This window comes from Cebus imitator, unplaced genomic scaffold (genome assembly GCF_001604975.1).
Source record: "Cebus imitator isolate Cc_AM_T3 unplaced genomic scaffold, Cebus_imitator-1.0 Scaffold235, whole genome shotgun sequence".
In the NCBI taxonomy this organism is placed as follows: Eukaryota; Metazoa; Chordata; class Mammalia; order Primates; family Cebidae; genus Cebus; species Cebus imitator.
Genome location: NW_016107550.1, coordinates 595638 through 610032, shown reverse-complemented (window position 1 = coordinate 610032; position 14395 = coordinate 595638). Strand labels below are relative to the sequence as shown.

Sequence of the window (14395 nt, the reverse complement as noted above, 5' to 3'; positions counted from 1 at the left end):
GCTGGGGGCTGCCGCACACCTCAGCCTCCACCGGTACCACCTGCCTCCCTTACTGCCTCTGCCTTCCACAGGAAAGCCTGCTTTAGAGGCGGTGTGTCCTCGGTGGCCACACAGGAGTGTGGTGCCAGGACCTCCTGTGCCCAGTGGTACTCTGGGGGCAAGGCATGGGATCATGCCCTCCACATTCACCCAACAACTGCCCGGCCTCCTCCACACTTGCTCTAAGAGGACACGGTCTCCATGATACACCTAGGCAGGGACAGGGCATGAGGTCTCTGCTCAGAGCCCCCAGCTTTGGGTTTGGCTGTCCGGGGTCACAAGTAGATGTGCCTCTGGCAGGAGTTACGGCCACTGGAGGCGAGCTGGTTCCCCCACTCTGGGACCTGCCCAGTGCCTGGCATACCCCACGTGCCACCCACCCTGAGCTGGCAACACCATCTCTCAGGGCGGCGGGGCTGGGGGCTTTCTGCCAGCTTCTTACAGCTGATTTTTAAGAAACGCCACCCACATATTGGAATTTGAACCACCACCCTTTTGATGTAGTTAAAAAAGAAGGCTTTAACAAAGTTTCCCAAAAAGCATCTTTCTCTTTAGGAGAAAGAGGGTGAGAACCACCTGGGCTCGACCTGCAGAAGCGAGGCATTCACTCGTCCATGGAAGACGAGCAAAAGCAAAGTGTCTACAAAAGTGCTTTTAACGCATGTCAGCCAACGCGAGGAGCGCGCCAGTTATTTTTAGCCTTATGGGAAAATGAGCCACTTGTTCCTAAGCCAGCCCGATTGCTATTGTCTGCGGAAGATGCCAAGTTCGCTAAAAGCCAGATTCCCATAGTGCAGAGCCCATGTGATGGTGTCTGCATGGCAGGGAGAGGAGCTACCCAAGAGCAAACCCTCAGGGGCCCAGGCTCCTTGGAGGCCCCCGGGTAGGGAGCCAGGGCGGGAGAGGGGTGGGGCGGGGAGTATGAATCCAGCTTTGTGCCCGTGGCTGGGCCTACGGCAGAGACACAGCCTTCAGAACTGGGCTCCCCCTAAGCTGACAAGGGTGTGGGCTTGTCTTGGGGTGGGTGGTACACCCTGGTTACAGCCAACAGTCCTCAAGAACAAATGGGAGGTGCTTGGAACCCTGCAGGGGCCCCCGCAGAATGGACAGCGGACGGCCCTCGCTCCTGACTGCACAGCTCCTGCGTCTGTGCACCCGCTCGCAGCTCCTGTCTCCCCAGGTCATTTTCAAGACATACCCCCTGGTATCGCGCCATCCCTACACTCACCGGAATCAACCACGTTGATCACTCAGTGACCAGCCAGCCACAGAGAAGGGCTGCCATCTGCTAACCTGCCTCAATGGCGGTGGAACCATGGGGCCCGGCTCTCCATGCTGCGGGAGGCACAGTGAGTCTGTCTTTTCAGCCAACAGATCCACCAAATTTCCACCCAGCGTGGAAGGCCCCTAACCAGCACCCTCCAAGCTGCTCCTTGGGCCTGAGACTCCGGACACAGGCTCACCGTCTGGAGGGCCGGTCCAGTACCCCAGGGATTCTGTCTCTCACACTTGGAATTAAGGCCAAATGGTTCTGGGGTTACAGAAAGAAGCATCTCCCGAACCTTCCCAAGCCTGAAGCAGGGAGCCCCGGGAGAGAAGGCACGGAATAGAACTGAGTGAAAGAAGCTGTGGGGCCAACTCCCCAAAAGCGAACCTGAGCGAGGCCACGAAGGGCCCTGATGCAGCAGATGGCCCCCGGCCCCCACCCCAGGCCCTCCCTGACCGCCCCCACCAGGGGGATCCAGAGCGGTGCCCAGCTCTGCCGGGAGCAACAGACTGCCCAACATCCCGCGAGGAAAAAGGCAGAAAATACCCAGACTCCGAAGCTGCTCCCTGGGCTGTGGCAGTTCCGAGGACCTGGTGGCTGCCACGCTCGGGGAGCCGGCGAGAAGCTAACACCCAGCTGTGTGGCGCGGCCAGGCCAGGCTCTCCCCCAGGCAGCGGGTGGGCTCCCTCTCTGGGACCCGACACCGCTCAGGAAGCTTTCATCAGGCCCAAGAGTTGGGCTCCCCTTCAAGGGCCCACCTAGTGCCCAGAGGGAGGGCTGTGGATTCCAGCACACCCAGCCCTACCTGGGCTCGCACCCCTCAGTTCTTCTCTATCTGCTCGATGTCCAGCTCGCCGTCCAGGGAGCAGAGGCTGTTCCCGGGGACCCCGCGGTCCCTCCAGGCTGTGGCCGGCTCCACTCTCCTCCCGCAATCCTCGTCCAGGGCGCAGCCGTCTGACTCCTCACAGGACAGGTCCTCCTGGCAGGCGAGGTGGTCGTCGAAGGAAGGGGGAAGAGGCTCAGGGACTGGGGTCCCAGCAGGGGTCCTGCCCCCTGGGCCGGAGGCTGAGAGCAGGGCGGTCCAGGCCCTGGTGGTGCTGACATGGCAGGCGAAGGGGTTCTGGGGGCTGCAGTCCTCCGTCCCTGTGCTCAGGCAGCTGAGGCTGCTGAAGGCCTGACAGTTCTGTGGAGGGGCAGACATACAAGTTACTAAGGGCCACTCCCCTCCTGGAGCCCCAGGACTGCACACCCCACAAAGCAACCACCAAAACCAGGCTGTGGTGAGACCACTCACGTCCCAGGCTCCCCCCATCCGGGCAAGGACAGGGGCCATCAGCAATGCACTCGTGAAGACACACCTCCGGCCCGTGCACGCACTGTGCTCATGAAGACAGGCACAGTTCCACTATTCACCTACTAACTCGGCAAAGCACACACGTGTGACGCAGGCCCAGCTCTGGGGAAGCTGAAATGGAATGCTCCGAACACCACACGCACAGCCCTTCTGAAGGGCAACCTGGGAAAAACGTATCCAATTCCTTGATCAGGTGATTTCACTACTCGGATTTTTATCTTAAGAAAACATTCTAAGATGCACGTAAAAGCTCAGCAGCTTACTGTCAGATGCAAATGAAGAGAGTAACCCACCCCACAACGGTGGCAAAATCAAGGGTGCTTTTCAGACGGGACCTCTGCAAACATATGAATGTGCTGACGCACTGCGACGCTCCCCATGAAAAGGGACCTGACTCGGAGGAGATGTGGTCAGGCTGTACTGCTACACGCAGGGTGACAATGCCCGCTCTACCCACCCTCCACAGCCCGAGAGGGAGACGTGGGTGGAAGGGGCGGAGCCGGTCCTGAACCCGGTGTGAAACAGAACCACGCGGGTAGCTGGTGGAAACGTGAGTTCTAGGCTCACCTGGAGACGCTGAGTCTCTAGAAAGGAGTGGCCCAGTGCCCTCCACAGGTGCTGGGAACTGGGGGGTCTGGTCTGCTGAGCAGGGACCAGGCTCCAGGTTCTGGTGCTTACCAGCTGGGGGCCTCTTCTATAAGAGATGCATGACGTCCTTGCCTGCCTTGCTGGGCCCTTTGGGCCCTTTGAGGCCCTAGAGGGAGAGTAGACTACACAAAAGCTTTTCTGCTCACCAAGTGCTCCGAGTGTGGGGGCTGGCCTGGGGCAGGAGGCGGCCTGGGGCCTGACCCAGCACGAACAAGAATTCAAGGATACGCAGGCCGGGTCTGTTTGGAGTCACCTGCCAGCAACGGGGGTAGGGCGCTGTGGTTCAAAGCCTGCTCCCAGGGCAAAGCACAAAACTCAGCCTTCTTCTCAGAATGATGCACATGCCACCATCCAGCCAGCCAGTCAAGACGGAGGCTGGGACAGTGAGGGGCACTCGCGGCCCAGCCCTGGATATCCCCAACAGGACAGCTGCATGGAGGTCACATCCCAGAGGAGAGCGCAGGGAGAGCTGCACATGAGGCGGGGGATTCCAGCCTTTGGTTTCTTCCCTGCAGAGGGTGGGGACCGGGAGAGCAAAGCGAAGCCCTGGAGCACCCCCCGCCTCCCTTGCCGCACGCTGGCCAAGGCCAAGACCACAGACCTGTCTCGAGGGCTTGAGCCTTTCAAAGGCTGCAGTGTTTGCGCGTCTCTTTGAAATACAGGTGACCACCGGCTGTCACAGCCAGCAAGCTGTCAGACCAGCCTCAGCAACCGGGAAATAAAAGGCGCTATCTCTGGAGGACGGTGTAGGTGCCTGCCGTGGGCACACGCATTGTTCCCAGACACTCCATGGAGGAAGCTGTTCTGATGGGTTTGCTTTTCTTGGAATCTTTTGATTAACTGAGAAAGCTGAAGGCTGAGGTGCTGGGAGGTGCTGTGTACAGGGACTGGGGAGATGGGCAGGGCACCCATGAGACTAGAGATGCTGGCCCAGGCCACTGGGGAGCCCCTTCCCTGCAGCTGCCCCCATGGAGCCACAGGCCCGCCCTCCGGGCCACGGTGGGATTCAGCGCAGCCGGGGGTGTGCACAGAGCACGCTCTCCCCACCATGGGAGAGGGTGGGAGACGGCGACCCCTGCACGACAGCCCCGGGATTGTTGCCTGCCCCCGACAGGGCTGGGAGACGGGCCAGCAGCTCCTGAGTGTGAGGTGGGGTTTTGAGGAAACGGTCTCTGAGGTGGCTCCTGCTTCTCAGCCACCCTCTTGACTGGCCTAGACCTGAGCCAGGACAGGAGAACTGAGCAGGGGGCACGAAACAGGGGCGAGATGGCCCAGTCTGGGTGGCCTCAGCCGTGTGTCCCAAGCTCTGCCCCGCCAGGCTGCCCTGATAGAGGAGGCTTAGGGAGAGGCCAGGAGAGGCCCAGGGAGCCAGGCCCACCTCTCCCGATGCTGGCTGAGCAGCCTGTTTCTCGGCCTGTACAGAAGCCATGGTGTGTAAGAATAAACAGTCACGTCCAGCCGAGGCCAGAGCAGCCGGATGATGTGCTGTGAACCGGTTCTAGGTGGGTGACTGAGTGGGAACTAAGGCCAACTGCCTTGGGTGCCAGCCACGTCTATTGAGACCAGTGTGCCTGACGCCCGAACACATGCCCGTGTTTTCTGCGAACTGTCATGTGAAGGGCTGTGTGTTTCTGTGGCCTCTCAGGTGGATGGAGTGGGAGCACAGCCTGCGCATTCAACTGTGCTTGCCTTCTCGGTCCTGCTCAGGGCTTCCCACTGGCCTCCTCCAGTATAAGGTGCAGGTGGTGAGGGGTGCCTATCTTGAGCCACCATGACTGTGTGGGTCTGGGCACTCATCATGGTGCTACGGTCTAAATTTGTGCCTCCTCCCCAATTCCTATGTTGAAAGCTAAGCCTCAGTACAAAAGTATGAAGAGGTGGGGCCTCTGGGAGGCAATGAAGTCATGGCAGGGGCCTTCATGCGTGGGACTAGGGCTCACAACAGTGACTGGAGGGGGCGCAGGCGCCTCTCCGACCAGGCAAGGGCATGAGAAAGTGCCAACTATGAAGATCGGGCCCTCACGAGACCCAAGGCTGCTGGCACCTGGATCGTGGACTTCCCAGTGTCTAGCTAAGAGAAATGCATTTCTGTGGTTTGTAGGTTTCCCCAGTCTAAGGTATCTTTGTCACAGCTGCCCAAAGTCAGCCACATTATGCATTAGCCACAGCCAGGCATGGGCGCTGGGGACCCATTAGCTGGAACTTTCACAGATGTGTGGCTTTTGCCTCACTGTGACCTGGAAGGGGCTGAGGTCAGACAGGCAATACAGGGGCAGACTCCACCCATGTGGGCATCACAACGCCAGGCAATTCTTCCACCTCTGGGCTGCGGCCAGCCAGCCAGCCTGCCTGCCAAGTCAGGGTGTTCAGGGCTATCTGGACTAATTGGGCCCTTTCTGCTGTGATGCAGGGGGAGTCTACGAGGAAGTGCTGGTGAATCTCGTCACAGGCAAACCAGGGAATGCCACCGGGCCCCCCATATTCTTCAAATATACCTGCTCCTTGGCTTCAAAGCCAGTGTCACCTTGAGAACGCTGCTGACTCAAAACTCAGCCATTTCAACCAGTGAGAGAAGGCCAAGAACCACCCACTGTTTGCCCCAGCTGGTGGCGGGCCTCACCTGAGGCCCTCCTAAGGAAGGAATGTGGCGGCCACAATGGGCGATGTGTGTTCTGCAAGCCCCATCCCTCGCGAGCCCTCCCCATGCAGACTCCCATGGCGTGCCACACCCAGGCCCTGTAGCTGCCCTGTGCCCTCCACGGCCCAGTGGCAAGGTCCTGCCCAGCATCTCCTAGCAGCTCCAGCCACCCCATGAAAGAACACTGCATGGCCAGTCGGAAGCCTGGCAGCCTGTGTGCCCTCAAAAACGTCTGCAAAATGGCTAAGTTCAACGTGCCACATGAACACATTATTCCAGGGTGAAAATGCTGCACTGGGACCAACTGTCCCCCAGCCCGCCAATTTCTGTTCTCTTGACATCCAGCCCTATCCCTGGACTGGGCCACCTACTCTGGCACAGCCCTGCCCAGGTGAAAAGCTCTGTGGGAACTGTCCATACGGCCTCAGGCCAGTGGCCAGGGACATGGATCAGGACCTACTCCTAGAGTCTGCAAAAGCTAGGCCACTGTAGCCTGCTGGAGAGGTAACTTTGGGATGGAGCCCCTGCCTTTCCCATCAGACCCCCTGGACCTCAGCTCTAGCCACGACAGAGACCCTGGCCATGCCCACTGGCCGCAAGTCGGATTTCCTGCTCAGCCTGCCCCAGCCGGCCTCCCCAGGGCTTCCCAGCTAGGAGCAACAGCCCCTCTTCTGCAGGGCTGTTCTGTGCCGATATTTATTCCTACACTTTCTCCTGAGTGGGAGGTCCCTGGCTGGGCACGGGAGTAAAGACAAAGGTGGCCTGGTCCTTGCCTTCTAGGTACAAGCTGAAATCCAGTCCCGCCTTAGGAAACACGCTGACTCAGCATGTTGGCTCTGTACTGCTGCCAGGCAGACTGCCACTCACCCTGTCCAGCCTCAGCCCAGCAAGCTCATTCCCTGCCCCATGTGCTGCTGCTCCTGGGCCTGCAGGGTGAAGATGTAGTAGAGACTCCAGAAACGTCTCCTGAGCTGAACTAAACCCCATGTTTTATCAGTAGTGACCTAGAACCCACTCTGGGCTGTGAAGGGCAAGGCCTGGGGAGTGGAGGGGAAACAGCTCCCGGATTTCTCTAGGGAGAGCTGCCAGGGGCGTAGGAGTCCCCAGAACTCATGAACTATATCCCCACACAAAGGAGTGGGCATCTGGTGACAGAGACTAAGCTGCTGGTCAGGTGACATATCTGGGAGCAGTGGCCACTCCCCTTTGTCCTGGTTGCCTTCTCCAAAGGAGGCCGGGTATTCTCACCCCTTGGGCTCTGGCTCTGTCCTGAACCTGGAGAGCTCCGGGGAGGAGCAAGGGGAACTAGATTCTGCAGTTGGAGACACTGAGCTCCTCTGCTGACCAAGTGGCCTCACTTCCTGTTTCCCCTCCTGGGAAGTGGAACTGCTGTCCCCGGCCAGGCTGCTTCACAGGGCCACTGCAAGGAACCCAAGAGGAAAGCCAGGCTGCTGGTGCCCCACCTGGGGTCCTAAACCCTGGGCAGCACACACTCTCCACTGCTGCGAGCACTGGCTCTGACAGTTCATGGCTGCCCCTTCCAGAACTACTCTGGGCTGGGAGACCTAGGATAGGAGGTTATCCTTTCCCTTTGGGGTCACCCCCAACCAATGACCAACGGATACAGGGACAGGAACTGCCCCTCGCCTTGGGCAGGATCAAGACCAAGGTGCCAGTCACCCTTCACAGTTTCCGAAGTGCCAGGCTGAGAAGTGGCTTGAGCTGATCCCGCCTCTTTGCTGGGCCTCTGTCAGTCGTGGGCTTCCCCTGCCTCCCTGAAGGCTCCTACTGGGAGCATCCCTCTATCTGTCACTGGCACAAGAATCCCCAGCTCAGGCCCTGCTTCCTAGGGACCCAATCTAAAGCCACAGGTAAAAAGCACCCCGGGTGTTAATGTAATTATAGTTGCACACTTGCTTCTTCTTGGTACTACTGTTCTTTCTAGAAGAGAAATGTCAAGCCATGGTTGGAGATGGGCCACTGCGACCCTGGGGAGTCCAGCTGCTGGCTCCAGCCTGCCTGGCATGTGCTGGGAGCAGTGGTGGCTGGGGACGCCTCTCCTTGGTTAGTCAGTGTCCTAAGGGTAGTGCCCACATGAGGCTTCCTCTCGGCCCCTGCCTGCGCCATGCCCATCTCCCCAAGGCGCTCGAGTGCATCTCTTGGGCGAGTGATGACCACTTCTCCTGTGCCGCCACTCATGGCGGGCAGAGCTGCGTTTCCTCCTTCTATTGCTCTCTCCCTCTTTTTAGTCCAGTTTTATGGCACTCTGTGTCACACGGCTTCACGGAGTTACCTCAAGTCCCTCTAAGAAAGGGCCATCAACAAGCCCAACTCGAAAGTCAGGAGCAGAGCTGGTCCCCAGCCTGGCCTGGCAGCTGCCCTGCTGGAAGCTGTGGGGGCTCCAGGCTCTGGCTGAGCGGAGGCATTTCCTCCCCAAACAGACACTTGCATGAGAACGGAATTCTCCAAGTATCCAGAAAACACCAGGCTATGAGAACGATGGCCAACGGCCTGGAAATTTTCTAAGTCCCATTTGTGCTGGAAGCTGGCACAGAAACAACTAAGACGGCGAGGCATGTGGTTTCCTAGGCTTTTAAAAAACTATTTCGGAAAAGAAAAAAAGGCGCAAGCATATTTTTGGCCTATCTGTAATCCATCTTTGGTAAATCTGGATTTTGCATGAAGGCTGTTCTCTTTCTCACAGGAAGCTGCTGCCCCTGCCCCCTGGGGCCAGAGGGGTCAGGTGGCGGGAGCTGTTTTTCCTCAGAGGCTGCAGGTGCTAGAGATGCCTCGAAGGCCGTGGGCATGGCCCAGCTTTCCCTAGGGGCTGACTGCTCAGGCTCTGCAGGGCCCTTCCTCCGGGCATTTGGTCTGCTGCTCGCCCAGGGTCCTGTTGGTGCCCAGTTTTAAAAACGGATAGCATCGGCCAAGCACAGTGGCTCACACCTGTAATCCCACAACTTTGGGAAGCCAAGGCAGGAGGATTGCTTGAGCCCAGGAGTTCAAGATCAGCCTGGGCAACATGGCAAAACCCCATCTTTACCCAAAAAACCTAAAAATTAGCCTGGCATAGTGGTGCATGCCTGTGGTCCCCGCTACTCAGGAGGCTGAGGTGGGAGGATCCCTTGAGCTCAGGTGGCAGAGGTAGCAGTGAGCCGAGATGGCACCACTGCACTCTGGCCTGGGTGACAGAGCACAACCCTGTCTCTCCAACAACAACAACAACAAAAAAGTGGAGGACAGTATCACACCCAGCCCATTTTTGTGAAATGCTTGCCACCTCTGGATCCCAAAAGAGGCAGCCCTTCTAAGTGTGGTCTGTCCCTTACCCTCAGGAAGAAGGGCAACAGTGCCAGCAAAACCCAGATGGGGAAGCCTGGTTGCCAGGGCCTGAAAAGAGGGAAATAAAGTTGCCAGGAGCAGGAAGGGACTCCAGGGTCCTGGGAGCACCACTGATTTGGCACTGAATATGCAAGGCTCTTCCCAGACCACAGGCTCTAGAAGCAAATAGCCCCGGGGGGCGGTAAATATCTACAGGGTGGGAGGCTGCCCTGCTCAGTTCCTAGGGAAGTGCCTGCCTTCCTGTGAGTGTTTCCTCAGCTCATTTCTGCAGAGGCCAACGAACATGTACTGAGTGCCTGCCACATGCCAGAGACACTGTGGTCACTCCTTTTCCAGGAGCCAGTACAGCAGGGGACAGACTTCAGAGGCATTGTATCGGGCTGGTCAGGCTCACGGGGCAGGCACCATTTTTCCTTTTCTGTGGACAAGGTATCTTGCCCCAAATCTGACATCCCCTCCAGGTCTGGGAGGCACAGGTGGTGCCAGAGCCAGGTCAGGCCACCCTGAGTCACTTCAGGAAGGGTGGCACCCAGCTTGGGGCTGTCTCATGGCCTCCCCACCCCCAGCCATCCCTTGGCCTTGCTGTCCCTGCTCTGGTGACTCTCTTGGGGCCCCCAAGCCGTGCATCCTGGGGGCAGCCCTCCCCCTGGATTCTTTCTGCAGTGTGGCCTTGCCTCTGGTAACTCGAGGCCTAGGGCCCAGCTGAGGACAAGGACTATAAGGAAAATGACCTATGGCCTTTGGAGGCTGAAGGAATGGGGGAAGGAGAAATTCATCTTGGGGACAGCCCATCCCCAGCTCAGACACCTAAAAACCCAGGCCTCTGAAGACAGACCAAGGGCCAACAGGCCCAGTCTACTATCTCCCCTGCCAGACCCAAGGAAGGCAAGGGCAGGCTCCAGCAGCTCCTCTATGGATTCCACTCATCCCGTGCGCTGTCGGCCACAGAGGGTTCCTCATAAAGGAGCCCTGGAAGGTTACTTGGTTGGCCGGTGAGGTTGCAAATTTCAACAGAGTGCTGCTCATCAGGCCAAGCCCACCAAGCAGGCCAGAACCTGGCCGCCACTCTCAGGCTGGCCTTCCCCAAGGCCACTCTTCCTCCGGCTCTGCTGCCTGGGCCCCTCTGCCCTCACTGCTCCCACACATGCTCTGGCTCCTTCTACAGCAAAACTCTTTCAGCCACAGAAACCCCCAATGCACCAGCCCTGGGTCAGCGCCAGCCTGGCGGCCCCACCCTGTTTGCCTCTTCACTGGCAGATTCCTTCTCTCCCACCAAAACCCGCCTCTGCAGCAGCCACACCGGAAGCAGGCCCAAGCTCCTGTGTGCACCCCGTTTCCTGCCAGGTGTGCAGGGAACCCTGACTCCACATGCCATTGGACAGGCTCACAGTGGGTGCATCGTGCAGCCTGGGGGCAAAGGGTCAATGGGAAGGAAGGGCCCACCCCGGTCGTGTGCACAGCCCTGGGGTCCTGAGGCCTACACCCCAGGGTGCTGTGAATAGGAACAGGCCTTGGAGGTCCAGAGCCACGCACGTCCTCTGAATGGTGGCCAACCCTGTGGCCCCTCTCTGCGGGCACTCCACAGGCCACACGGTGGCGACGTTGTTTCTGCACCAGGTCCCAGATGGCCTGCCCCAACACAGAAGGTGTGGGAGCTGATGCCAAAGGGCCTCCCCGTGCTCTCACAATTGGAAAACAAACATTTTGTTTCTGCGGTGTACATTCCAGCCAGCACACACTCAGGACAGGACTTGTGAATCCACCTCACTCGCAGCTTGGCGTGAAGAGAATTCTTTGCCTAACAAAAGTCAAGGGACCTTTCCAAAGCACACAGGGTTCTGGCGGGGTGGGGGGGGGGGCGGTGAGGCTGATGCGCGGCCTGCGCCCACAGACCTTGAACAGAGCCAACCAGCAGGGCGCACAGTTCCGGGGGGTGGCTTCTGAGCAGGACTAGGGACGCAGCAGGTACGTTCAAGGCCCTCAGAGGGGCTGGTGGGCACTCGTTTGGGGCCACATCAGGGTGCCAAAGACAGGACTCCTGGGCACGGGGGGCCTCTGGGCTCCACCCCAGCAGCTCACAGCTCAGCTCCAGATATCACCTTCCATGGAGGGCGCACTGGAGGAAAGGGATCCTTCTTGGAGAGGTGAGCAAAGCACCAACCGGTTTAGCCACTCTTGCAGATGAGCAGACAGAGGCCGAGCGAGGAGAAGGGACTTGCCCCAGACTGCACAGCTGCTTGCCATGCAATCAGACCTCGTCACTCCCGGGCCATGCTCAGGAAAGCCTGAGGTCCTCCAGCAGGACGGTGGGGAAGCGTGGGCTGGAATTCCAGCTCAGGGAATTGCCTCCAGGTACCCTGGCAAATCATTTAACTTTAGTGCCTCAGTTTCTCATGTGTATGAGGCTCCTAAGAGCCTCAAAGTCTCAGAAGTGTTTGGAGGGATAAACTAAGACCATCAAGGACAGTCTGACCCCTCTTCCCACACTCCACCCCGCACTGCGCCTGTGGCTCTTGGTGGTCTCGGAGCTCTGCTTATATCCAACTGCTCTTGCTAGCAAAAACCTGCTTTCAAAAGCAATAAGACACGCCCGCAATGCAAAAAATAAAATACCTAGGAATAAACTTACCAGAATTGGCAAAATCGATAGAAAAAAAGAAAACTTTAAAGAACAGAAAAGTAAGACTGAACGAATAGAAAGGAAACCTGTGTCACGGATAGAAACTCAACCTCAAAAAGGTACCAATTCTTCCTAAATTAATTCATAAATCTATTATGATCCCAATCTAAAATATCAACAGCACTCCCAATCCCCATGGTCTTAAGACAAACTAATTTTCAAGTTTTTAACGAAAAAATAAACAAGTGAGATTAGTCAGGAAAACTCTATAAAGAACAGTAGAGAAGCCAACCCTCCTAGACTACCCCATACCATATATAATATGCCAGAGCACATTAAGCCTCCATAATTAAAACGGCGTATACACATAGCTATAGAGACCAATGAAACGCTGTTCTGAAATAGACCCAGTTTAGTATATGATAAAGGTAGAATCTCAAAGCAGAGAGGAAAAGATGGCATTTTCAATAGATGGTACTGAAACAGACAGGCAGCTACATTAAAGAAAAAAGACTGACTCTATATTCATAGCACATACCAGATAAACTCAACACAGACCAAAGGGTATAATACAACCCACACAAGTACTAGAAGAAAACAGGAGACTTCCTTTATCATCTTGAGGAAAAAAAGGCCTTTCTAAAACTCAAAATCCAGAACCACAAAAGAAGTAATAAATTTGATAAAAACATTTACATGTCCACAAATGCCAGAAGCACTGGTAGGAATGTAAAATGGTGCAGTCACTGTGGAAAACAGTTTGGCAGCTTCTCAAAATGTTACACACAGAGTTACCATCAGACCCAGCAATTCCACTTCTAAGAAACGAAAACATATGTCTATGGAGAAACCTGTATGTAAACATTTACAACAGCATTATTCATAATATCCAAAAAGTAGAAACAACCCAATGTCTATCAACTGGTGAATGAATACATAAAATGTGGTCTAGCCATAAAATAGAATATTATTTGGCCAAAAAAAGAAAAGAGATACTGCTACATGCTATGGTGTGGACGACCCTTGAAAGCATGATGTTAAGTGAAGGAAGCCAGACGCAAAAGGGCACATATTGTGTGGATCCATTGACATGAAATGTCCAGAACAGGGAAACCCACTGATATGGTTTGGTTGTCTCCCCACCCAAATCTCATCTTGAATTGTAGTTCCCATAATTCCCATGGGTTGTGGAAGGGATGTAGTCGAAGGCAACTGACTCCTGGGGGTGGTTACCTTCTTGCTGTTCTCATGATAGTGAGTTATTTCTCACGAGATCTGACGGTTTTATAAGGCTTTCCCCGTTTTGTTCAGCACTTCTCTCTCCTGCCGCCATGTGAAGAAGGATGTGTCTGCTTCCCCTTCTCCAATCATTCTAAGTTTCCTAAGTCCTCCCCAGCCATGTGGAACTATGAGTCAATTAAGCCTCTTTCCTTCAAAATTACCCAGTCTCATGTATTTCCTCACAGTAATGTGAGAACGCACTAATACACCCATGGAGACAGAAAGCAGTTTCGTGGTTGCCAGTGGCCGGGAGTGGGGGTGGCTGAAGGAGATGCAGAGTGACTGCTAAGGGGCAGGGACTTACTTTTGGGGTGATAAAAATGTTCTAAAATTGATTGTGGTGATGCCTGCAGAAGTCTGTGAATACATTCAAGACCACTACGTTGTACACCTTTAATGGGTGAATTGTGTGGTATATGAATTCTACCTCAATAAAGCTCAAGAATGTCAAAAGCAAAGTCAGAAAACAAAGAACAAATTAGTAGTAAATATTTGTAACTCATATCACAGGCAAAAATTAATCTAATATACAACTGAGAAGAAAAAGACCAAGGACACAATTTTTTTAAAAGGGCAAATGAAATGAACACAGTAAAGGACACACAAATGGCCTTTAAAGATACAAAAAGATGTTCAAGTGATTAGAAAAATGCAAACTAATATAGCAGAGAAACTGTTTTTTACCTATCTGGTTGTGAAAAAGTCAAACGTTGGAGCAGTGTCTACTGAGATGGCAGTGGGGAAACAAGGCACCCTGAGCATGGCCCTCGGGATGCAGGGAGGAAGGGCTCCTACAGTGGTAACCTGCACAGCCTCCAAGAGGCCAAATGCACATGGCCTGTGGCCAAGCAATCCTACTGACGGGAATTCACCCTGCAGAAGAAGATCCATCTCCCATGTCCAAAAGGACTCACGCACTTGAAATTCATAGCTCAAGAAGCCTGGAAGGGTCTGCAGGGGGCCAGGCTAAGTGGGCACCTCTGTGCAGTAGAACACCTCCAGGGTTTATTACTCAAGAAAAGAAGGTGCAGCAAGGTATGTATCACATGCTATTATATCCTCTGTTATAAGAAAGGAGAATAAAATAGAATTGAAATTCCTATTTGCATATATTTATAAAAAGAAGCACAAGAAATAAGCAGTCTTCCGAGGGCGTGGGGAATGGGAGAGATGGGGGCTGGGAGAGATGGGGGCTGGGAGGGATGA

The 14395-nt window shown here is 55.4% G+C and overlaps 1 protein-coding gene across 2 annotated transcripts in view; it reads right to left on the bottom strand.

The window, feature by feature from the left end:
• Positions 1-567: 567 nt before the first annotated feature.
• The window catches only part of FAM53B (family with sequence similarity 53 member B), a 116732-nt gene continuing 102904 nt past the window's right edge, over positions 568-14395 (bottom strand). For both annotated transcript variants that reach the window (XM_017497853.2, XM_037727618.1), the window contains exon 5: positions 568-2489. In XM_017497853.2, the coding sequence (XP_017353342.1) occupies positions 2127-2489 (363 nt within the window). In that variant the 3' untranslated portion in view covers positions 568-2126. The remainder of the gene's footprint in view (positions 2490-14395) is intronic.